Here is a 26,073-nt window from a genome sequence, read left to right on the forward strand (position 1 = left end):
AGATCATCCTCTGTACAGCCCCGATCTTGCGCCCAGTGACTACCATCTGTTCCTGCACTTCAAGAAACACCTAGGCGGTCAGCGTCTTCAATACAATGACAAAGTCAAAACAGTGGTGATGCAGTGGTTAACAAGTCAGGCGGCAGACTTCTATGAAGAGTGTATTCAAAAACTGGTATAACTTTATGACAAGTGCCTTAATATTGACGGAAATTATGTAGAAAACTAGATTAAGGTACAGGCCTTCATGTAAAGATGAAATTATTGAGATATCTTAGCACGTCTTTTTTTAATTTCAAACCGGTACTTACTTAAAAAACACGCCTTGTAATTCTCCTATTCTGAACTATCTGTACCCCAAAAAATCACATTCTGTGTTTCTGCTCTGTACTGAGTCCCATACTGCTTTCGTCTGCTACCTGTATCTTTGTTGGCCCACTCCTCGTGCTCAAGGTAGTTCCGATATTGTGAATTTTGATGACAGCAATGTTTGCAGTGCCCTGGAAGAAGAAATCAGCAATTCTGGCTCAGAAGGGGAAGCCGATGATATTATTTGGATATGTAGCTGACATTGCAGCCTTAGCAGAATCAGAGGAAGAGATGGCAGAAACTCAGGAGATTTAGCAAATAATGCCAGTGGATTAAAGTGGAAAAGAGTGAAATGATAGAAGTATCCAGACAGGCCCCTAAAAACGCCCCATCACATTTAGGAACACAGAACTTAGCCAGAGTGGAAAATTTTGAATACCTCAGCACCTGGTTTGACAGGCATAATAACTTTGACAAGAAGTCAAACTAAATATTGTCAATGGGTCTAAAACTTATTTCAGTCTGAAACAGGTAATGTTATAAAAAAAAATGTGTCAATTAAGACCAGACTCCAAGCCTATAATGCAGTGAAAGTACCAGTTTTATTATATGGACCAAAAACCCTTAGTACTGCAAAAAAGATTAAAAGAACCTGTTGATCTGTGAATGGAAAACCACAAGAGAGATCATCAGACTAATCCGCAAAGAGAACACCTGGAGCTGTAGAAAGAACCGAGAACTGTATGATCAGATGAAACATCCGAACATCGCGCAGAAAATGGAAGTGGAGAAGGCACATTCCCAGGAGGCCAGGCACCTAATGGGCCAAGGCTGTTGTTACGAGAAAACCTGACGTAAGTTGTCCAATTGGAAGACCGAGGAAGCGATGGCAGGATGAACTGTAGAAGGGCCTTCAGCAGCTGGGAATGCATGAGAGCTCAGTCCAATGTGCACAAGACTGCCACCTGTGGAGGAACACTTTAAGGTTGGCACAAGTCTTCAGGGTTCGTCATCGGTGGTATGTACGTATGTATGTATGCATGGTTATAATAGAGGGAAACATTCCACGTAGGAAAAATATATCTAAAAACAAAGATGATGTGACTTACCAAATGAAAGTGCTGGCAGGTTGGCAGACACACAAATAAACACAAACATACACACAAAATTCAAGCTTTCGCAACAAACTGTTGCCTCATCAGGAAAGAGGGACGGAGAGGGGACACCCACATCCTTCTGTCTTTCGCTCTCCTTCCCTCTTTCCTGATGAGGCAACAGTTAGTTTGTTGCGAAAGCTTGAATTTTGTGTGTATGTTTGTGTTTATCTGTGTGTCTGCCGACCTGCCAGCACTTTCATTTGGTAAGTCACATCATCTTTGTTTTTAGATATATGTATGTATGCATGGATGGATGGATGGATGGGTGGGTGGGTGTATGTATGAATGTATGTGCATATTAATAAGAATCTGAACTGGAAGTCATATGTTACAGATTCTCTTGAACATTTACTCTCACTGCAGATAATATCAGATTTTGGAGGTGAAAATGTCGAAAAACTTTACCTTTCCCATTTTCATTCAATAATATTGGTGGCATCATATTCTATGGTAATCCATCATTGGGGAGAAAAGTGTGTGTTGCACAGGAGGCCATAATGAGGGTGACACGTAGTGTCCACACCAGAACCTCTTGTAGAGAACTCCATAAGCAGTTGAGTATACTGACCACAGCCACAAAGTACATCTACCACCCCCACCTTCTATGGAGCTTATTGTCAGTACTCAGTCAAGGTTTGAAAAGAAGAGTAACATTCATAAATATAATACTAGAAGTATGAACAGAATATTAGAAGTCTAAATAATGTACTCATTCACCTTTAGTGTGGCCCAGATAGGAATGAAGTACTCAGCCTTAAAAAGTCTTTGATCACCTATCCATTGATTGAAGTGTTTAGTGGATAAGCTGAAATCATATACAGGGTGTTCCACGAGGAATGGACAATATTCAGAGATAAGGCAGGAATGATCATTTGAATAATTAAAAAAAAATAATAAAAATAAAAAAAATTTTAAAAAATAAAAAAACTTCATATAAAGATATGCCCTATTCCGAACGGTTTCCAAGATAGAAGACATTTAATGTACTTTGTTATTTACTTTCTGTATTATTCAGTACACTGTCATTGTTTGCAACAAGCCTCTACAGTGCTGAGACAAGCAATTTGATACAGAACACATGTGGTCTTTCAAGTCGGGAACCTACCTTGAATTGTTCCACAAAAAGTACCTAAGCTACAGCAAACGCACATGGTGTGCAATTTTCAGTATTATCTCCCTCTCTTCAAGAAAGCTGTTAGTCCTAAAGAAAAAATGAATAGGAACTTTTTTGTAGAAAATCTGACGTAGTTTAATTTTGTACTGCGACTCATTTTCGTTAGGTGCTACAGTTTTCGAGTTATTCAAAAAACAGGTAGAAAAGTGACATGTAACACGTTTTATCTCGGAAACCATTTGGAATAGGGCGTATGTATATATAAAGTTATTTGCTTCAAATGAGTGCTCATGTCTTCTCCCTGATATTGAATGTTCCCCCTGGGACACCTTGCATACGCTTGACAGTTGGCAGGGAGGGAGGGGTTAGAGACAAGATGAGAGACATACACACAGATGGGAAGGGGGGGGGGGGGAGAGGGAGAGAGAAAGAAAGAGAGAGAGAGAGAGACTGAACATAGTTAAGTATAAATCACTGTACACATGTAAAAAAATTAAAAATTATAACTTAAGAAATTGTGTGAATGGCCAGCAGAATGGCATATTTTGCATTGAGAAAGTGTTCACAGAGTGGAAATGACTAAACTAAACTAATTTGTTTGTGGCATCTCCTATTCCCAAACTGGCAATGTGCTTCAAAGAGTTGAAGCAGGTATAATGTGGCTGTAGGTGGTGATGGAAATGCATGCACTCCTCCTTATCAGCACCTCTGTTCCACACAGAGGGCTCCAAGTGAGTGCAGGGAGAGTACGAGTTACTTCGTAGTCACTGTTTCAAATGTCAGGAAGAACTCTTTCTTATTTATATATGACATATGTCAATTTGAAATTTCCTTCTGTATCTTCTTGCAGCTACCTTTTAGGAAAAAAGGAGAGATATACAAGGTTATTTTAAAAGAAGCATCCAATTTGATTAACACAATGAAACATAAGTTGATGAAGCCAATGTGTGCTATATGCGAGAAATAATTTTTTGTACTGAGGGGTTGTAGAGATAGAGAGGGCTGTAACATAGCCTGAGGTCTAGGTTATGCTGTGCCATAATGGAACAGTTGTGAGTAGGAGGCGGCCAATGAATGTGGTGCCTAGAGAAAACACTTGGAATCACTTGCTGATGTTGTGACAATAAACCTCACTGACCAGTATTGAACTATTCAAGTTGCAAATTTGGCTACACATTGTGCATCACAAAATCAGTTTTGTTGTTGTAGTGAATATCTTGCTAACTAATTGTCAGCACTGTTCTTCTAAGTAAACTGCACATTCCATGGTTATATACACATCAGGGTTTGGCACAATTATTTCAACTCTTTGCCAACTGGGAGAATTCTACCTATGAAGGAGAGAGCCTACGAAATATTTGTGCGACATATTCTCAAGTACGGCTCAAGTGTATGGCATCTACAGAGGGTAAGACTAAGGGAAGAATTGGAACAATTCAGAGATGTGTTGTCAGATATGTTATGAGTCAGTCTGACCAGTAGCAGAGTGTTAAAAAAAAGGAATACTTGGAGGGAAAGCAACAATCTTTCCATGACACTCTATAGAGGATGTTAAAGGAATCAACATTTGTGACAGACTACAGAACATATTATTGCCTCCAATTTTCATACTTTATGAGGACCATAACAATAAAGTAAAGGAGATTACAAATTGTAAAGAGGCAAACAAGAATTTCTTGCAAGTGAAACACAAAAAGGAGATGACACAATTGTACATTGGCCTTAAGTGTGTGACGTAGATGTGGCTTTTGTAAAGGAAGTCATTTTCCTTTATAGCCTGTTGTTTTATTGTGTAATTAACACTTTATTCCATTATTTATCAGTCAACTAATTTCATCCTGTTGGGACATTCTCAGGTTATATTACAATAAAAAAATGTTTTGGTTACAGAATGTCATCATCCATACAGCATTTGTGGAAGACAAAGCAACATACGACGGCAACCCCAGTAAGAGTTCTCTGCAACCATGCCTGCTAGGTATGAGCAAAACTGTCGCAAATGTGAAGGCCACCTGTAAAATAGAAGGAATGCTGCCCTTGTAGCGGTTTTGTTGCTGCACCAGCATACATGACTTATTGCAATATGGTAGAGTAGCTGATAAAGTGCAAACACACATGGTGTGGTCAACACGTTTTAATGTTACGCTGGCGCAGTGATAATACCCAGATAAAGGCAGAATCCTTTCATTTTTACACATGTGAATTTAACATATACCATAGTAAGTGGTAAAATTATACGTAATCTGTATTTTTGCACTTTTTGTATCAATTGTGTTAAATGTTGATATGTATACAGTTTGTGCCCATACTAAAATGGTTGCTTGGAATTGTTATTAGGGACAATATCACTAATTTGTGGACCATGACGTATTGGAAGTATAACAATTTTTATTGTCATATAGCTCGATAAGCCCACCTCCGTAGCTGAGGTTGCTAATGCACACTCTCTCAGTGGCACTCGACTTGCAGGCATATTGGTTCGTATCCTGGTGATGGAAAATTTTTCACTGCCAGTATTTGGCTGGCAAGGGGAGGAGAGGTCATGGCGTGAAGTTTCTGACTGCCGGACTTTGCACCAATGCGCTGGATTTCATTCCAGACCTCTCCACAGTGTCTCATCAAAGTGATCGTGCAACGCTTTTGGTGGTGATCCATCCATCAGAAGGAACTGTTAAGCTCGGTAGCCCTGACGGTGCTATTCGAGAAGAGCCGGATGTGTGCCGGCACTAAGTTTCATCCTCTTCCTTAAAAACTAAACTAAACTCCTCCCAAACAGGCCACGAAGGCCCAACAGTACCGACTGGCCGCCATGTCATCCTCAGCCCATAGGTGTCACTGGATGCGGATATGGAGGGGCACGTGGTCAGCACACCGCTCTCCCGAACATATGTCAGTTTACGAGACCGGAGCCGCTACTTCTCAGTCGAGTAGCTCCTCAGTTTGCCTCACGAGGGCTGAGTGCAGCCCGCTTGCCAACAGCACTCGGCAGACCGGATGGTCACCCATCCAAGTGCTAGCCCAGGCCGACGGTGCTTAACTTCGGTGATCTGATGGCAACCGGTGCTATCACTGCGGCAAGGCCATTGGCCATCCTCTCTCTTACCTTCATCCAAAACAGCACAAACCCAACACTAAACTATACAAGCATTCGTCACAGTCATCCGTATGGCACAGGTATACATTTGGCACTCGGTAACAGGTCCGGGTAAGGCAATGGCGAACAAACTCCACTAGAGTGCGGCCTGGGATGGTGATGCAGGATTCCTGCACCTGTTCTCCCAAACTCATTCCCTGAGTATGGGACTACTTTGACTCTGAACTGGATTCTGCCCAAGTGGGCAAAATCAGCTGATTGCTGAACAATGAAATAAAATGTTTATTTCAAAATTGAAACAACAGCCTGTGCAAGAAAATGACTTTCTCTGAGAATTCTATAGTGGTTGCAGATCCACACACAGAAAAGTATTTAGATGTAGAATTTTGTCCCATTTGGTGACAAGCAGAATAGAAGAGAAAGGAAATAATAGTTATTCCAGGTACCCTCTGCCATGGCTTGTGGGACACGCAGATTTAGGCTGTAAATAATGACGGCAGGGTAGCTGCTGTTTCTGATAATGATGTCAGTAGTGAAATATTACCTGCTTAGTGAGCACACCAACAAAAATTGTACTAGAAATTGACCTGAACAGTTACAACAATTAACTAGCCACTTTTTATACAGCTTTATTTATGTCAAAATGCCTTTCAGGTCTTCAGCAGTTTTCTGTTGGTGTAATAAATTTCACTGCTTCTAGTGGATATTTTGAATGCTACAGTGGGCCAGCACAAAATAGTAATGTTGCTTTTACTGCGTGAAATACACCGTATCACTTTTGTAACATTCAATATAACTTAGGTATCATTCTATTAATGCTACCCAACCATTATTTTACTAGACAGATATGCTTTCATGTTAATTCCTATTAGTAATCATTTTATATCATTAACACTAAGAAAACTGAAAAGAAGCTAGCTATAAAATAACCTAGCATGATTTATTACAGAAAATACATTGTATATTAACCAGATTTTTAATCTCACAAAATTGTGTCGCAAATTTTAAGGTCGGCAGAATTAGGTCTGTAAACATAACTGAATTGAGAAATAATTTTGCAGTCTGTGAGAAAGCTGTAACTTGACTTTCAATGTAATTTCCAATAAAAACATTTGGGGAATGCTGCATTGCATCAGCACATCAGCGAAGCTGAAAGTGTATGGGCTGCACAGATAAATGCAAAAGTATCTTACTATTAAATATACAGCTTGAGAAATTAGACAGTCACTATTTTGCACAGGACAGCTGCAGCATGCAAAATTCAGTCAACAAAAATGTTATACTCATGAAGATACAAATCTATTACTCCAATTAAAAGTGGACATAAGCCCAAAACAAATCTCATCATAATTCCTTTCTTCTTTTGCCTGTTCCTGTTTCTCTGTGGTGTCGGAATATGAAGCAGGTTGGGCTAAGTTAGTGGCAGTCGGACGCCAGATGCCATTCCTGAAGCGACAACTGCTCCCGGGACAGAATTCGTGTACCCCAAGTGTTTGCGTTTAGAGTAAATCTCGTGCTCAAGTTTGAGATTGCTTTTCTGAATGTTTCCATAGCACATATCAGAGATGGGACGTTTGTACCAGTCCAGTATTTACCTAGTTGGATGTGGGAAACTGCCTAAAAGCCACATCCTGGTCTCGCAACCCACTAACCCCCCCGTCATTAATCCACGAGGTGGATTCGATCTGAGGTAGGGTCGACTCCTCACATGCTGGAAGTGGCGCGTTACTACACTCAGGTACATGGGCAGGTCAAAATCTTTTTATAAATAGAGCTGCATAATAAGTGGTTGGTTGCTGTATCTCTTCAAGTAATTTATCCCAGTCTCAGAGCTCAACTGCCATTAACATCGATAACTTAATGAGCACTTGTTATGTGAGTAGTGATTAATTCTGTGCTGACAGTAAATGAAAATGGAAGTTGCCAGGCAAGTGTTAACAACAACATCACGTTTTGTGCTACATGCCAGTACACAGAATCACGTTTCAAATTTCTTACTTCAGTTTGTGTAAACAAAAAAAATATTTCATATGTGACTTTTAGCCATTATCTGTACTTCTGTCCGATACAAAATATGTAGTACGATGTGTGTGCTAGGGCCACACACGGTCATATAGGGCTCGGCATATTACGGCACAGGATACGCGTGTGTAGACGCTACAGTGCCGAGAGAGCAGCTGTCGTCGCTGCCGATAGTGAAGTCGGTAGTGAAACGTTAATCGAATGGCGAGGACACTGGTAACAGTTGCTGCGGTAACAGTCTGGGAGTGTGCGTGGCACACAGCCGTATGAAGTGTGTGGAGAAGCGGGCTCCACGCAGCGTACTCCAGAACGACACGAGGTCGGCCCGCAGTCTCTCTCCTACGACTGCGTCTGCCGAGGCGTGAAGCGCACCCACGCGCCGTCCCGCGGCGCCACCACCTGGGCCCGCGGCTCCAGCCGGGGAGGGAAGACCGTGCGGCCCGGCACCGGCGACAGCTCGAAGTGCCTCACCACGGAAGCGATGGCCAGTTTCAGCTGCAGCATCCCCAGCCGCTGACCTGAAACACGACACTGAGCTACACTCGGCGCACTGTCCACTCCACAATCTTGCCTAAAATGTCACATTATTTAATTTTGGTGCCAATATACCTGTGGAAACTCATTTGTGTGATACCCTTGAAGAATATGTTGACTGTGTTGTGAGCAGGGATGTATTGCACTTTGTCTTTCTATTGATATAAGTAGTTTACTTCAGCTTACTTATGTTTTTCACAACATCACAAAATGCCAAAAAATTTTATGTTAGTCAACATGGCATTGCCTCAGGCCAAAAGGAAATGCTTCATGGTTCAGGTACAATAGGCACGAAGCAAATGGACAAAAACATACATGTGGACACCCCATGCCAGGACTGTTATGGCAGAACTACAGCCAATACATAGGAATCTTTCAGATTTGAAACTCCTGGAAACATGTTTACATGCAAAATTCAGAATCCAAATGACAGTTTCGATAGCTGCAATTGACAGCACAAAAATATGTTTTTCTTGGCATGTTGGCTATTCAGATTGGTGTGATGGAAGCCATAACGCGTTTTGATGATGGAGTAACAAGCAGATTAAAAACTGTGAACAGACAAGGTATCAAAACTGGGGACAACATGAAAAAAGAACTACTATGAGTAGACAGACATGTCTCTGATGTTGAAAAAGCAGCTCAAAGATTGGCAAAGGAGACCAGAACAACAAAGGAAAGAAAGAAAACCAAATAAGATGAAAAGGAACCAGAGACAGCAAGTGTTTTAGCATACTTAGGTATCTTCACCTCATCTAATGTTAAAGGTACAAAAACAAAATTTTGCACGAATAACAACACAGTACTTGCCTACAAAGTGAACATTATTATCCCATAATGTATTCAATATCTTAAGTTGGAGCTCGTCATCTGTTCTTAAATTATCACGAGAAAAAAAACAGCTTCTAAAAAACATTTTTGTAAATACACAAAACAAGAAATTGGTAAATTTTCCTACTTTATTCTTTTAACATCTTGACAATTAAAAGAATATAATTTGTTTTAACCTTTTATTTGTGATAGTATGGAAGTATAGGGTACCTAAAATAAAAATTAAACATAATTCCTTATTGATTTTTCTCATTATGAGAGTATTGAAGGGCAATCTGTTTTAATTGTAAAAACCATTGAAAAGTCAAGATTGCACAAATATTTTTCTTTTTTATTCAAGACAACCAGTTTCAATTATCTTAATCTTAGGCCTGAGGATGACAGCTACGACTGTTGAAGCCAACTGCCTTGGAGAGAGAGGGGGGGGGGGGGGGGGGGGGGGAAGTGATCTCGGCTTTTGAACAGTTTTTAACAATAATTCATTATGTAAGATAAAAATCAATTTTCACTCCATTATGAATTCCACAGTTTCTATATTTTCTTTGCATAGACACCAAAATATACTAACTGTTTGGTTAACGTTTCATTTCCATATATATTAAATTTTTTGTATTATTATATTTCAAAATACCAATAAAAATGATATCCAGATCTCCTTACGTTCTTATCCACTTTAAATCCGAGGAATATGATCATGTCGATCCCTTCCAAAAAGTGATTGTTATATTGTATTTTAAGTCCCAACACATTTCAGTTGTTTAGTTTTTAAATGTACCGTGTGCATTTTTAAATGTTCACTTTCAACCCACAGGAACATTTGTTGGGCAGGCAGCACCTCAGCCGTACGTACCGATGCAGACCCTGGGCCCGTCGCCAAACGGCATGTAGGCGGGGTTCCCCCTGGAGCTAGCGACGAGAAACCGCTGCGGCCGGAAGTCCTCCGGGTCCGGGAAGTGGCACGCGTCTCGCTGTATGGCGAACACGGGCACCACGAGCCGCGTGCCCGCCCCCACCGACACCTCCCTCGCTCCTCCCTCCTCACCCTCCTCGCTCCAGTGCGGCAGCCGGTACGGCTGCGTGGCAACGCGCACCAGGTTTGGGCTCGGAGGGTACTTCCGCAGCGTCTCTGCAAATGTACACACACAAATAAAGTCTGAGAACAGCCGCACACTGTTTCCTGTGCCTTCGTAAAAGTCTCTCTCTGAGATAGTCACACGACATCTGAGCAATTAATAACCACAAAGGAACCACCATTACACAATGGGAGAACCATTCTGTAATTTTGTTTTCTGGACACAGCTGAATCTCCTGTGACATGATACATGTGGCTGCACAAGATACTACCCTATAGGTACTAGTAAGGTAGCCAAAAGTTTCGGGCTCATCCAATTTTAAGAACTCAAGATATATACCACTTTAATCCCCCTTTTTAAAATGTATATAATATTAAGGGAAAACTTTACAAAATTTCTAAATTACGTTATTTGAAACTTCCTGGCAGATTAAAACTGTGTGCCAGACCGAGACTCTAACTCAGGACATTTGCCTTTCGCGGGCAAGTGCTCTACCATCTGGGCTACCAAAGCACGACTCACACCCCGTCCTCACAGCTTTACTTCTGCCTGTAACTCATCTCCTACCTACCAAATTTAACAGAAGCTCTCCTGTGAAACTTACAGGACTAGCACTCCCAGTAGAAAGGATATTGTGGGGACATGGCTTTGCTGCAGTCCGGGGTATGTTTCGAGAATGAGATTTTCTCTTTGCAGTGGAGTGTGTGCTGTTGTGAAACTTTCTGGCACATTAAAACTGTGTGCCAGACTGAGACTCGAACTCGGGACCTTTGCCTCTCGCGGGCAACTGCTCTACTGACTGAGCTACCCACGTGCGTGTCACGACCCATCCTCGCAGCTTAACTTCTGTCAGCATCTAATCTGCTACCTTCCAATCTTAACAGAAATTCTCCTGTGAAACTTGCTGCGAGGAAGAGTCGTGAGCTGTGCTTGTGTAGCTCAGTTGGTAGAGCACTTCCCTGTGAAAGGGAAAGGTCCCGAGTTTGAGTGTCGGTCTCACACATAGTTTGAATTTGCCAGGAAATTTTATATCAGTGCAGTCTCCACTGCAGAGTGAAAATCTCATTCTGTATACTTTGTTATGGCTCTGGTGTAATTCGAATCAAGTAAGGTACTTAAAAAAAAAGGAGGAGGTCAGAGTAACTCAAAACAGATATCTACTTTTTAGCTAAAAGATGATATTCTAATGAGGTTCAATTAAAATATTACTGAAAATACATCCATAATTTTCAAAATACAAAGCACAATTTCTGACTTGTACACCCCAAACGTTGTAGGTATTCAAATTGAATACAAAAATTTAAAAGAAAAAACCAAAGCAAGTTTTGAACCAGATATCCAGAGAAAACCTGATTACTATTCACTGATGCTACTGAAACAGCCACACATCTTGTTCACAAAACTGGCTTAACTTTAGTAAGCAAAGTTCCTGAGAAAACTTCAAAGCAGATTTTCACTTTAACCTTGTGAAAAACATTAAAAAAACTGTTCCTCATCTGTTTTCAAGGGTGTCCCATGAATGTGTTTCACTACACAGCAGGAGACGGCATAAACCATTTTTACAGTTCATATTACCATTGTGATAATCTAAGAACAACTAGCGTTTACACAGACTGTACACTATTTTTTAGATACAAACTACATAGCTCAGGTATGATTAAGAAAATGTTGATGGCTGTTAATACATTAGAATGTCTTGAATTTTCATTTACAAAAGATACCTAATTTTTTTCTGTATAAGATATCTGATATATAAGTGTAACAACTTCCAAGAGAATAGTTACAAAACAGCCTCATCCCCTTCTAAAGACTCTCCACTACAACTAATACATTTGTCCCACTGGTGCTTCCACTGTTCGAAACATTTTTTGTAGTCTTCTTTAGAAATGGCTGACAGCTCCTCCCTTGTTTTTTTCTTGACTTCTTCAGTGTTGTCAAATCACTGTCCTTTCACACACCTTTTCTTATGTGGGAACAAGAGAAACTTGCATGGAGCTAGGTCATGTGAGCAAGGTGCATGGGGCAGTGGAACAATGCCATTTTTAGCTAAAAACTGCCTAACAGAGATGGCTGGGTGTGCAGGTGCGTTGTCGTGCTGGAAGAACCAGTCTCCTGTCTGCCACAAATTGAGTCTTATTTGATGAACACAGCTGTGCAATGTTCTTAAAACTTCCAAATAAAAGGTGTGATTGACGGTTTGATCTTTGGGAACAAACTCTGAATGAACTACTATGTTCTTGGCATCAAAAAAGCATATTAGCATTGTTTTGATGTTTAACTTAACTTGATGACATTTTTTTGGACTGGGTGATGATAACACCTTCCATTGGCTTGACTGTTGTTTTCTTTCTTTGGTTGTAACCATGTCTTACCACCAGTAATGACCTTCAACAGAACATCTGGAACAGTTTCAAGCTGTTGTTTCAAAGCACAACATGTTTCAATTCCAAATCCCTTTTGATTGTCATTCAGAACCCGATGAACAAACTTGCCAGCAACACTTTTCATTCCCATATCTTCTATTAAAATTCACTGACGAAGCCCCAAGATAACTCACTAACGTCTGATAGTTGATCAATTGTCTGTCGATGGTCTGCGAGTGCAAGCACTCGAATTTTTTCGTCGATTCGGGCAGTTGATGGATGTCCAGAATGAGGTTTGTCATCAATCGACATGTCACCATTTCTTAAATCGAGCCAACCATTCGTACACTTGAGTTTTTCCCATAATGTCATATCGGTAAGCTGTTTTCAACATTAAAACAGTTTCAGCAGCGTTTTTATCGAGAAGAAAACAAAATTAATTTCACAGCTGCTCATTGTCACTTAAATTTCCAGTTATATATATAAAAGAAAAAAAAAAGGGAATAAAATGGCGCTAGCAAAAACAATCACTGCAGATGAACAGAACAAGCCAAGCTGATGACACAGGCGGCAATGAACTGACAATGAGTTGCGCTGTACATGGCTTGTGGCAGAAATGCATGGTGCACGAGTTCTGCCCACAGCAATGTTATTCCATTTTTTTTTTTTTTTTAAAAAAAAAAGAACCCTCATCATATGTGTGCTACTGCGCTAACAAATCATGTTTGAGTTTGTTTACGTCAGGTTTATTCTTACGACAAACAAATCATAATTACGCTGGAAATTCTGCTGCAGAGTGAAAATGCTTTTAGGACAGTAACGGTTAAGTACAATGATAAAGTGGCTCAGACAACGTACCGGCAACGATGGCATCCAAAAAGGGCAGTCCCTGGAGCTCCTCGTAGGCAGGCGGGTCCTGCACCCCGGCCTTCTCCAGCTCCAGGAAGGCCTGCTGCTGGATGTCTGGGGCGTGGGCTAGCTCCAGCAGGCACAGGCAGACAGCACTGGCCGTCGTCTCGAGGCCCGCCGCGAAGAACGCCACCGCCTGTGCCGCCACCACCGCCTCCGTCAGCTCTGCGCGCCGACGCAGTGGGGTAAAGTGAGAGTGAGCAGGCAGCTGTATACTTGCACGCATAGTAGTCTCAACAAAAACAGCAACTACTATACCAGGTGTTCGAAAAGTCCCTTTACAAACATCGAGCACTTGTAGAGGGGAGTGAGTACGTAATATTTTAAATAGGAATCCATGTGCAGAAAAATACCATTTCCATTCTATGACGGTTTCAATTCACACGAGTAATGCACACATCTGATGAAGGAAAGAGAAAACTCTCAAAGTTGCTTGTCCTGGTATGCAATATAGGGTAGACAAGATGGTGTGTATTGTATCAGACGATTACCTGATGTCACTTAACATCTGCCCTGCTGCGAGACCTATTTGATGCCTGTGAGTTTCCAGTACAGTAAATGTGGTTTGTTACACATTTTTGAAACATGCAGACATGCTACTCGCTTACAATGTAGCTCAAGCTAACAGAAGAGTAGCTAGTCGGCTGTATCACGAATGTTTTCTGCAATGTAACATGTCATAGCACAAAAGTTTTGCTCAAGTTATGCAGTGGCTCCAAGAAACAGGTAGCTTCACCATGAGGAGACAAGACTGTGGTGCTCCAAGGCAACACCGCACACACTAGGTACAATGTCAGCAACAATGTCGACGGTAAACACATCGAGCTGCTGTTGTAATACAAAGGGCATTCAAAAATTTTTGCACAGGCGCCTCTATTTTTTTTATTTTTTGCAGGAGGAGAATGAAATTTTTTGTGAACATACTTGGAACATTTAGCTATAAATTGGTATATAAAAGTATTTTCTTTTATTTACATGTGAGCCATAATGGACCGTGAAGTAGATGTCAGGTTGCAACAATGGTCGGTCACAGAGTTCCTCTTCAAGACCGGCGATGAATCTGGCACATCGATTCACAGGAAGTTGCTCCCTGTTTGTGGGGAGGACACGGTGGATCGCAGCAGTGTTCAGAGATGGTTGCCGAGGTTTAAAGAAGGTGATTTCTCTCTACTGGACAATCCACGATATGGTAGACCATTGACCACAGTGAGTGATGTAAGGAGACTGTTCATCAGATCATCCAAAATGACAGATGTGTGATGACATGACAGCTTGCTGAAATGACTCGTTTGTCATTGGGTAGTGGGGTATCACTGGTACAGTCACTAGGGTACAGAAAAATCTGTGCACAATGGGTGCTTAAATTACTGAGAAGAGAAATGAAAACGATGAGGAAGAATGTGTGTGAGGGTCTCTTGAAGACCTCTACTGAAGAGTGGAGACAGTGTTTTGATGGTGTCACTACCCAGGATGAAACATGGTTGTTTTTGTCCAAACTGGAGAGCAAAACCCAATCCGTGGAGTGGCGTCATCCGGGTTCCACTCGGAAGAAGAAACCAAGAGCCGGCCAGTGTGGCTGTGCGGTTCTAGGCGCTTCAGTCTGGAACTGCGTGACCGCTACGGTCGCAGGTTCGAATCCTGCCTCCGGCATGGATGTGTGTGATGTTTTTAGGTCAGTTAGGTTTAAGTAGTTCTAAGTTCTAGGAGGCTGATGACCACAGATGTTAAGTCCCATAGTGCTCAGAGCCATTTGAACCATTTTTGAAACCAAGACTTTCAACAAACAGCAGGCTGAAAGGTTATGGCCTCCTCCTTCTGGGATCAGTGTGATGTCATTTTCACTGACTTTTTGGAACCTGGCTCCACAATTAACCAGGACCATTACTGTTTGTCACTGAACAAGCTGTGACGTACCATCAAGACCTACAGACCACAGCTTCAAGGTCAGCTCATCAGACTACACCATGACAATGCCAAACCCCATACAGCTCTTATGACGCGCAAGAAAATCAGGAAAATGGGTTGGAAAATTGTTCCTCATCCTCCCTACAGTCCAGACTTGGTTCCATGTGATTTTTACATCTTTGGTCATCTGAAGGCCCACCTGCACGCTACAACATTTGATAGTGAGAAAGACCTTATTTCCTGTGTCAGGCGATGGTGTAAAAGTCAATCCCACAATTTTACCAAAGTGAATTTACATCACGGAAAGAAAGTTGGGCCAGATGCGTCACAGCTGACGGAGGCTACACTGAGTAGGCTCAATGTATAGTTAACCATTCCAAGTAGGTTCAAAAAAAATTTCATTCTCCTCCTGCAAAAAATAAAGAAATTGGAGATGACTGTGTAAAACGTTTGAACGCTCTTTGTACATCAGTACTGTTCTGTACGTACAGCATCCTGGGTTCTTTTTTGTTTTGGAAAAACGTAAACATATAATGCTTAAGTGTTAAAACAAACAAATGTGCTGTCCACAGCTCACGGTCTAGTGGCTAGCGCTGCTACCTCTGGATCACGGGGTCCTGGGTTCGACTCCCGGCCGCATTGGGCATTTTCTCTGCCTGGGTCATGGTGTTTGTGTTGTCCTCATCATTTCATCATCGCCCTCATCATTCGTGACTGTGGCTAGATTGGACTGTGAAAAAAATTGGACAGCGAAAAAATTGGGGACTTTGTACGGGCACTGATGACCGCACAGTTGTGCACCCCACAAACCAAACATCATCACCAACAGATGTACTTAAATGATAAATGGATGTTTCATTAAGTTTCCTTTCAAACTATTACCAAATAACTGTACTGCAGCATGGCTAATTCAATTCCTCAAGCAGAAGTGGATGAGTTAAACATCTGAACTGAAACTGTCATAGAATGGAAATGGTATATTTTTCAGGCATCAGTTCCTAATCAAAATATTATGCACTCATTCCCCTCTACATGTCCTAGAAATCAGTAACAAGAATTTATGAACATTCTATATTTGTATCAGTACTGAGAAAATCAAAAGGTGGGTATTTCAGTTTAAAATGTCACTGGGTCAGCCAGGTTCTAATGGAATATATGATACTTTATTTTAGTGAAGAAGCTTATACAAGTGCATTTTTTTTTAATTTTCTTTCCAGAATTTTGGCGCTGTCATACAGTTTTTAGTGGATAATGATTTTGCTTCATCTTACAATTAGGTTTTGAATTTTGCAAAGTTAATAATGTCATATATGATCGACACTGTTGCACTCTGGGGGAAATCTAGATCGTCATGAAAATAGAAGTAACACATTTCAAAATGTGAAGCTCACTTTAGTGGAGCAATTATTTGTATTATCAGTGGAGTCTACATATGGTTTTTAAGTGAGCATCAGCTTATATATTCAGTGCACTATTATTTGGTATTTTATTTAATGATTCTTTTACTTTTGTCCTTGGAATGGCTGTTCATTTTATGACGCAAATTATTGTACATACGGACCAGATTTTTCAAATGTAGTGCATAAGACCCGAAGATGGCAACATAGTTTGTCAAAACTGGTTATCTGAATAAATGCTCATCTAAAGAGACTGTGGCATTTTGAAGTTCGTTTCTGCCATATTCAACATAATAATGTCAGTTAAAAATATACATGTATTGCACACTTAAATGCAAATGTAACCTAAATTATAAATTTTTACACAAGGGTTATTTTATTTTAATAAAAATTAAAACTGATTATGAACTTAGTTCCATTTTAAGTACAGCAGCATTGATCAAGGTGTCCATGGTGAAACACTTTCAATGTCCATCAGTATGTTTATAGATCCCCTAGCAGACAGCAGGGCTATCTCAGATTCGTTTACTGCACACATTCCTGCCAGAGAGATAAACAACTCGTTGAAAAAAAAATTCTTTTATACCACAACAATCCATCAGCCCACATGCCTGTTGTTACCATAGCACATTATTATGGTTTTGTGCCACAAAGCGGTGCATCACCCCACCCTGCTCTGAATTCTGCTCCGACGGATTTCTCTCCTCACTGCAAACCTCAAAAATTTGTTATGTGGGAAGAAATTCACATCCAGTGAAGATGTCGAGACACAAATAAACTCTTAGTTCACAGATCTCAGAAAATCGTATTTTTTTCTTTTACTGGAAAGGTTTCTTTTTTATTTTTATTTTCTCCTCAGTCTTGTGACTGGTTTGATGCAGCCCATGACAAATTCCTCTCCTGTGCCAACATTTCCATCTCAGCAGCAGCAACCCACCTCTTCAATTATTTGCTGGATGTATGACAACCTCCAAATAACTTGGACCTGGATAAACTGAAAGAACCAGGGATTGTAGAAAGCTTCAGGGAAAGTATTAGGGAACGATTGACAAGAATGGGGGTAAGAAATACAGTAGAAGAAAAATGGGTAGCTTTGAGAGATGAAATAGTGAAGGTAGCAGAGGATCAAGTAGGTAAAAAGACGAGGGCTAGTAGAAATGCTTGGGTAACAGAAGAAATATTGAATTTAATTGATGAAAGGAGGAAATATAAAAATGCAGTAAAGGAAGCAGGCAAAAAGGAATACAAACATATCAAAAATGAGATCGACAGGGAGTGCAAAATGGTTAAGCAGGGATGGCTAGAGGACAAATGTAAAGATGTAGAGGCTTATCTCATGAGGGGTAAGATAGATACTGCCTACAGGAAAATTAAAGAGACCTATGGAGAAAAGAGAGCCACTTGTATGAATATCAAGAGCTCAGACGGAAACCCAGTTCTAAGCAAAGAAGGGAAAGCAGAAAGGTGGAAGGAGTATATGTTGTTGTTGTTGTTGTTGTTTTTGTTGTGGTCTTCAGTCCCAAGACTGGTTTGATGCAGCTCTCCATGCTATTCTATCCTGTGCAAGCTTCTTCATCTCCCAGTACCTACTGCAACCTACATCCCTCTGAATCTGCTTAGTGTATTCATCTCTTGGTCTCCCCCTACGATTTTTACCCTCCACGCTGCCCTCCAATACTAAATTGGTGATCCCTTGATGCCTCAGAACATGTCCTACCAACCAATCCCTTCTTCTGGTCAAGTTGTGCCACAAACTCCTCTTCTCCCCAATCCTATTCAGTACCTCCTCATTAGTTATGTGATCTACCCATCTAATCTTCAGCATTCTTCTGTAGCACCACATTTCGAAAGCTTCTATTCTCTTCTTGTCCAAACTATTTACCGTCCATGTTTCACTTCCATACATGGCTACACTCCATACAAATACTTTCAGAAATGACTTCCTCACACTTAAATCTATACTTGATGTTAACAAATTTCTCTTCTTCAGAAACGCTTTCCTTGCCATTGCCAGTCTACATTTTATATCCTCTCTACTTTGACCATCATCAGTTATTTTGCTCCCCAAATAGCAAAACTCCTTTACTACTTTAAGTGTCTCATTTCCTAATCTAATACCCTCAACATCACCCGACTTAATTCAACTACATTCCATTATCCTTGTTTTGCCTTTGTTGATGTTCATCTTATATCCTCCCTTCAAGACACCATCCATTCCGTTCAACTGCTCTTCCAAGTCCTTTGCTGTCTCTGACAGAATTACAATGTCATCGGCGAACCTCAAAGTTTTTATTTCTTCCCCATGGATTTTAATACCTACTCCGAATTTTTCTTTTGTTTTCTTTACTGCTTGCTCAATATACAGATTGAATAACATCGGGGAGAGGCTACAACCCTGTCTTACTCCCTTCCCAACCACTGCTTCCCTTTCATGTCCCTCGACTCTTATAACTGCCATCTGTTTTCTGTACAAATTGTAAATAGCCTTTCGCTCCCTGTATTTTATCCCTGCCACCTTTAGAATTTGAAAGAGAGTATTCCAGTCAACATTGTCAAAAGCTTTCTCTAAGTCTAAAATGCTAGAAACGTAGGTTTGCCTTTCCTTAATCTTTCTTCTAAGATAAGTCGTAAGGTCAGTATTGCCTCACGTGTTCCAGTATTTCTACGGAATCCAAACTGATCTTCCCCGAGGTCAGCTTCTACTAGTTTTTCCATTCGTCTGTAAAGAATTCGTTTTAGTATTTTGCAGCTGTGGCTTATTAAACTGATTGTTCGGTAATCCTCACATCTGTCAACACCTGCTTTCTTTGGGATTGGAATTATTATATTCTTCTTGAAGTCTGAGGGTATTTCGCCTGTTTCATACATCTTGCTCACCAGATGGTAGAGTTTTGTCAGGACTGGCTCTCCCAAGGCCGTCAGTAGTTCCAATGGAATGTTGTCTACTCCGGGGGCCTTGTTTCGACTCAGGTCTTTCAGTGCTCTGTCAAACTCTTCACGCAGTATCGTATCTCCCATTTCATCTTCATCTACATCCTCTTCCATTGTCCTCAAGTACATCGCCCTTGTATAGACCCTCTATATACTCCTTCCACCTTTCTGCTTTCCCTTCTTTGCTTAGAACTGGGTTTCCATCAGAGCTCTTGATGTTCATACAAGTGGTTCTCTTATCTCCAAAGGTCTCTTTAATTTTCCTGTAGGCAGTATCTATCTTACCCCTAGTGAGATAAGCCTCTATATCCTTACATTTGTCCTCTAGCCATCCCTGCTTAGCCATTTTGCACTTCCTGTCGATCTCATTTTTGAGACGTTTGTATTCCTTTTTGCGTGCTTCATTTACTGCATTTTTATATTTTCTCCTTTCATCAATTAAATTCAATATTTCTTCTGTTACCCAAGGATTTCTACTAGCCCTCATCTTTTTACCTACTTGATCCTCTGCTGCCTTCACTACTTCATCCCTCAAAGCTACCCATTCTTCTTCTACTGTATTTCTTTCTCCCATTCCTGTCAATTGTTCCCTTATGCTCTCCCCGAAACTCTGTACAACCTCTGGTTCTTTCAGTTTATCCAGGTCCCATCTCCTTAGATTACCACCCTTTTGCAGTTTCTTCAGTTTTAATCTACAGGTCATAACCAATAGATTGTGGTCAGAGTCCGCATCTGCCCCTGGAAATGTCTTACAATTTAAAACCTGGTTCCTAAATCTCTGTCTTACCATTATATAATCTATCTGATACCTTTTAGTATCTCCAGGGTTCTTCCTTGTATACAACCTTCTATCATGATTCTTAAACCAAGTGTTAGCTATGATTAAGTTGTGCTCTGTGCAAAATTCTACCAGGCGGCTTCCTCTTTCACTTCTTAGCCCCAATCCATATTCACCTACTACATTTCCTTCTCTCCCTTTTCCTACACTCAAATTCCAGTCACCCATGACTATTAAATTTTCGTCTCCCTTCACTATCTGAATAATTTCTTTTATTTCATCATACATTTCTTCAATTTCTTCGTCATCTGCAGAGCTAGTTGGCATATAAACTTGTACTACTGTTGTAGGTGTGGACTTTGTATCTATCTTGGCCACAATAATGCGTTCACTAAGCTGTTTGTAGTAGCTTACCCGCACTACTATTTTCCTATTCATTATTAAACCTACTCCTGCATTACCCCTATTTGACTTTGTGTTTATAACCCTGTAGTCACCTGACCTGAAGTCTTGTTCCTCCTGCCACCGAACTTCACTAATTCACACTATATCTAACTTTAACCTATCCATTTCCCTTTTCAAATTTTCTAACCTACCTGCCCGATTAAGGGACCTGACATTCCACGCTCCGATCCGTAGAACGCCAGTTTTCTTTCTCCTGATAACGACATCCTCTTGAGTAGTCCCCGCCCGGAGATCCGAATGGGGGACTATTTTACCTCCAGAATATCTTACCCAAGAGGACGCCATCATCATTTAATCATACAGTAAAGCTGCATGCCCTCGGGAAAAATTACGGCCGTAGTTTCCCCTTGCTTTCAGCCGTTCGCAGTACCAGCACAGCAAGGCCGTTTTGGTTATTGTTACAAGGCCAGATCAGTCAATCATCCAGACTGTTGCCCTTGCAACTACTGAAAAGGCTGCTGCCCCTCTTCAGAAACCACACGTTTGTCTGGCCTCTCAACAGATACCCCTCCGTTGTGATTGTACCTACGGTACGGCTATCTGTATCGCTGACGCACGCAAGCCTCCCCACCGACGGCAAGGTCCATGGTTCATGGGTATATAGGAGTATATAGAGGGTCTATACAAGGGTGATGTACTTGAGGACAATATTATGGAAATGGAAGACGATGTAGATAAAGATGAAATGGAAGACAGGATACTGCATGAAGAGTTTGACAGTGCACTTAAAGACTTTTGTGGCGGTGTTCGTAGCGACAAACAATTCGCTGTAGAAACGGCTTACGACGTCACCGCCACACTTTTAATAGCGGGCCGACCGGTCCGCTGGAACAGTGAACAGAAAGATGAAAACCCAAACACTCTGATTAAATAAAAGTCGGTACTTATCTTTATTACGAAGATACAGAAATACAGTAGCGAACTCCGTGTCTACAGAAATCTGTCTAGTTCGAGTCGGAGCGGCTAGGTCAGCGTCGGCTGACGACAAACAACAACTCTGCTGCGATGAACACACAACTGACTAGCAAGTACACAATTCGGTGGCGAGTATACAACTGAGCGGCGAATACAGAACTGTCCTAGCGCTCGCGACTCCAGCGCTTAAGAAGCCAGAAGCCAGCGGTGGCGCGCGCAGACTTGCGGCGATTTCCTGTCTCGCTGGCGCTGCTTATGCGGACGGCGTCCGGACTTTGATGCTGCCAACCTTTTGGCAGCGGGCTCGGGTGGCATTACTGGCTAGGATATAACAAAGACCTGAGTCGAAACAAGGCCCCAGGAGTAGACAACATTCCATTAGAACTACTCACAACCTTTGGAGAGCCAGTCCTGACAAAACTCTACCATCTGGTGAGCAAGATGTATGAGACAGGTGAAATACCCTCAGACTTCAAGAAGAATATAATAATTCCAATCCCAAAGAAAGCAGGTGTTGACAGATGTGAAAATTACCGAACTATCAGTTTAATAAGCCACAGCTGCAAAATACTAACACGAATTCTTTACAGACGAATGGAAAAACTAGTAGAAGCTGACCTCGGGGAAGATCAGTTTGGATTCTGTAGAAATGATGGAACACGTGAGGCGATACTGATCCTACGACTTATCTTAGAAAATAGATTAAGGAAAGGCAAACCTACATTTCTAGCATTTGTAGACTTAGAGAAAGCTTCTGACAACGTTGACTGGAATACTCCCTTTCAAATTCTAAAGGTGGCAGGGGTAAAATACGGGGAGCGAATGGCTATATACAATTTGTACAAAAACCAGATGGCAATTATAAGAGTCGAGGGGCATGAAAGGGAAGCAGTGATTGGGAAGGGAGTGAGACAGGGTTGTAACCTCTCCCCGATGTTATTCAATCTGTATATTGAGCAAGCAGTAAAGGAAACAAAAGAAAATTTCGGAGTAGGTATTAAAATCCATGGAGAAGAAATAAAAACTTTGAGGTTCACCAATGACATTGTAATTCTGTCAGAGACAGCAGAGGACCTGGAAGAGCGGCTGAACGGAATGGACAGTGTCTTGAAAGGAGGATATAAGATGAACATCAACAAAACCAAAACGAGGATAATGGTATGTAGTCAAATTAAATCGGGTGATACTACTAGAATTAGGATTAGGAAATGAGACGCTTAAACTAGTAAATGAGTTTTGCTATTTGGGGAGCAAAATAACTGATGATGGTCGAAGTAGGGAGGATATAAAACGTAGACTGGCACTGGCAAGGAAAGTGTTTCTGAAGAAGAGAAATTTGTTAACATTGAGTATAGATTTAAGCGTCAGGAAGTCCTTTCTGAAAGTATTTGTATGGAGTGTAGCCATGTATGGAAGTGAAACATGGACGATAAATAGTTCAGACAAGAAGAGAATAGAAGCTTTCGAAATGCGATGCTACAGAAGAATGCTGAAGATTAGATGGGTAGATTGCATAACTAATGAGGAGGTATTGAATAGAATTGGGGAGAAGAGGAGTTTGTGGCATAACTTGACAAGAAGAATGGACCGGTTGGTAGGACATGTTCTGAGGCATCAAGGGATCACCAATTTAGTATTGGAGGGCAGCGTGGAGGGTAAAAATCATAGAGGGAGACCAAGAGATGAATACACTGAGTAGATTCAGAAGGATGTAGGCTGCAGTAGGTACTAGGAGATGAAGAAGCTTGCATAGGATAGGGTAGCATGGAGAGCTGCATCAAACCAGTCCCTGGACTGAAGACCACAACAACAACAACGACAACCTCTGTCTTCGTCTACGGTTCTTACCATCTACAGCTCCCTCTAGCACTATGGAAGATATTATTGGACGTCTTAACAGATGTTCTACCATCCTGTCCCTCCTTCTTGTCAGTGTTTTCCATACGTTTCTTTCCTTATCGATTCTGTAGAGATCCTCATCATTCCTTATCTTATCAGACCACCTAATTTTCAACATTCTTCTGTAGCACCACATCTCAAATGGTTTCCTCACAGCCCGTTTCTCACTACCGTACAATGCTGCAGTCCAAACATCCAATCGCAGACATTTCATACTCAAAGTAAGACGTATGTTCGAGACTAGTAGACTTCCCTTGGCCAGGAATGCTCTTTTTGCCAACACTAGTCTGATTTTTATGTCCTCCTCGCTCCATCTGTCATAAATTATTTTGCAGCCCAGGTAGCAGAATTCCTTAAATTCATGTTCTTCACGATCTCAATTCTGATGTAAAGTTTCTCACTATTCTCATTTCTGCTACCTCTCATTACTTTCATATTTCTCCAATTTACTCTAAATCCATATTCTGTGCTCATTAGATTTTTTTTTTTATTCCATTCAACACATCATGTGTAATTCTTCTTCACTTTCACCAAAGATAGCAATGCCATCAGCAAATCTTATCATTAATATCCTTTCACCCTGAATTTTAATACACTCTTGAATCTTTCTTTTATTTCCCTCATTGTTCGTTGAGGTATATATTGATACATCCCTGTCTAACACTCTTTTTGATCCGAGCGCTTCTTTCTTGGTCTTATACTGTCATTGTTCCCTGTTGGGTCATCTACGTACAGTATACTACCTGTCTTTCTCTATAGCTTATTCCTACTTTTCTTAGAATTTCGAATATATTGCACCATTTTACACTGTTGAACACATTTTCCAGGTTGTCATATCCTGTGAATGTGTCTTGATTTTTCTTCAGTCTCGCTTCTATTATCAAGCATAACATCAGAACAATCTCTCTGGTGCCTTTCTTTACCTTTCCTACAGCCAATCTGATTGTCATCTAACAGATCCCCAATTTTCTCTAGTCTTCTGCATATTATTCTCGTTAGCATCTCGGATGCGTGAGCTGTTAAGCTGACTGCACGATAATTCTCACACTTGTCGGCTCTTGCTATCTTTGAAATTGTTTGGATGACATTTTTTTCCGAATGTCTATTGGTGCATCACTAGTGTCATACATTCTACACTTCAGGGTAAACAGTTTATGTTATAAATTATAATGAGAAATAAAGGTGAATTTTTTTGAGAATAATGTTATTTTTTTTAACCCTTTCACTACCACTGAGACGTACGTGTCCTGCAACACATTATCAGAGACCCAGTGGGAATTTTCTGCATGTTATTGCTATGTATCATGGCAAAGGGAAGCCTGCTGGCAATCTGCAAATTCTTATAATTACAAGTTGCACCCACACACTGAGGTGAGAAAAGTCGTGGGATGCACATATACAGATATACAGATGGCGGAAGTATTGCATACGCAAGGTGTAAAAGGGTAGTGTATTGGTGGAGCTGTCATTTGTAAGCAGGTGATTCGTACGAAAATGTTTCCGACACTATTACGGCCGTGCGATAGGAATTGGCAGACTCGGAATGTGGAATGGTAGTTGCAGCTAGGTGCGTGAGACATTTCATTTCAGAAGTTGTTAGAGAATGCACTATTCGGAGGTCCACCGTGTCAAGAGTGTGCTGAGAATACCAGATTTCAGGCATTACCTCTCACCACGGACAATGTAGTGGCCGACGGCCTCGGTTAATAACCGAGAGCAGCAGCATTTCTGTAGAGTTGTCAGCACTAGCAGATAAGCAACACTGCGTGAAATAACTGCAGAAATCTACACGGGTCATATGACTAATGTACCCATTAGGAAATTTGGCATTAATAGGCTATGGCAACAAACAACCAAAGCGAGTGCCTTTGCTAACAGCACAACATCGCCTGCAGCACCTCTCCTGGGTTCGTGACGATATCAGTTGGACCCTAGACGAGTGGAAAACTGAACTGGTTATATAAGTCCTGATTTTAGCTCATAACAGTTGATGGTAGGGTTCAAGTGTGGCACAGACCCCACTAAGCCAGGGACACAGATTGTCAACAAGGCACTGTGCAAGCTGGGGGTGGCTCCACAATGATGTGAGCTGTGTTTACATGGAATGGCCTGTGTCTTCTGGTCCAAACTTAACAGATCATTGACTGGAAATTGTTATGTTTGGCCACTTGGAGGCCATTTGCAGCCATCTGTGGACTTCATGTTCCCAAACAATGGTGGAATTTTATGCAGTTCACATTTGGTTTGAAGGACATTCTACACAACTTGAGTGAATAATTTGGTCACCCACTGAACATTTATGAGATATAATGTAGAGGTCAGAATGTGCAGAAAATCCTGCAGTGGTCTTTCACAATTATGGATGACTTTAATGGCA

The 26,073-nt window shown here is 41.1% G+C and overlaps 1 protein-coding gene and 1 pseudogene across 1 annotated transcript in view; both read right to left on the bottom strand.

The window, feature by feature from the left end:
• Positions 1-5,550: 5,550 nt before the first annotated feature.
• LOC124720682 lies at positions 5,551-5,668 on the bottom strand (annotated as a pseudogene).
• A 1,343-nt stretch (positions 5,669-7,011) lies between these two features.
• LOC124719727 (cytochrome P450 6B4-like) overlaps positions 7,012-26,073 on the bottom strand; it is a 105,032-nt gene continuing 85,970 nt past the window's right edge. The window contains exons 7-9 of the mRNA XM_047244929.1: positions 13,356-13,571; positions 9,912-10,187; positions 7,012-8,214 (exon numbers count right to left, since the gene is read on the bottom strand). Coding sequence (XP_047100885.1) covers positions 8,036-8,214; positions 9,912-10,187; positions 13,356-13,571 — 671 coding nt within the window. The 3' untranslated portion in view covers positions 7,012-8,035. The remainder of the gene's footprint in view (positions 8,215-9,911; positions 10,188-13,355; positions 13,572-26,073) is intronic.

The sequence above is a fragment of the Schistocerca piceifrons genome, chromosome 11, assembly GCF_021461385.2.
Source record: "Schistocerca piceifrons isolate TAMUIC-IGC-003096 chromosome 11, iqSchPice1.1, whole genome shotgun sequence".
NCBI lineage: Eukaryota > Metazoa > Arthropoda > Insecta > Orthoptera > Acrididae > Schistocerca > Schistocerca piceifrons.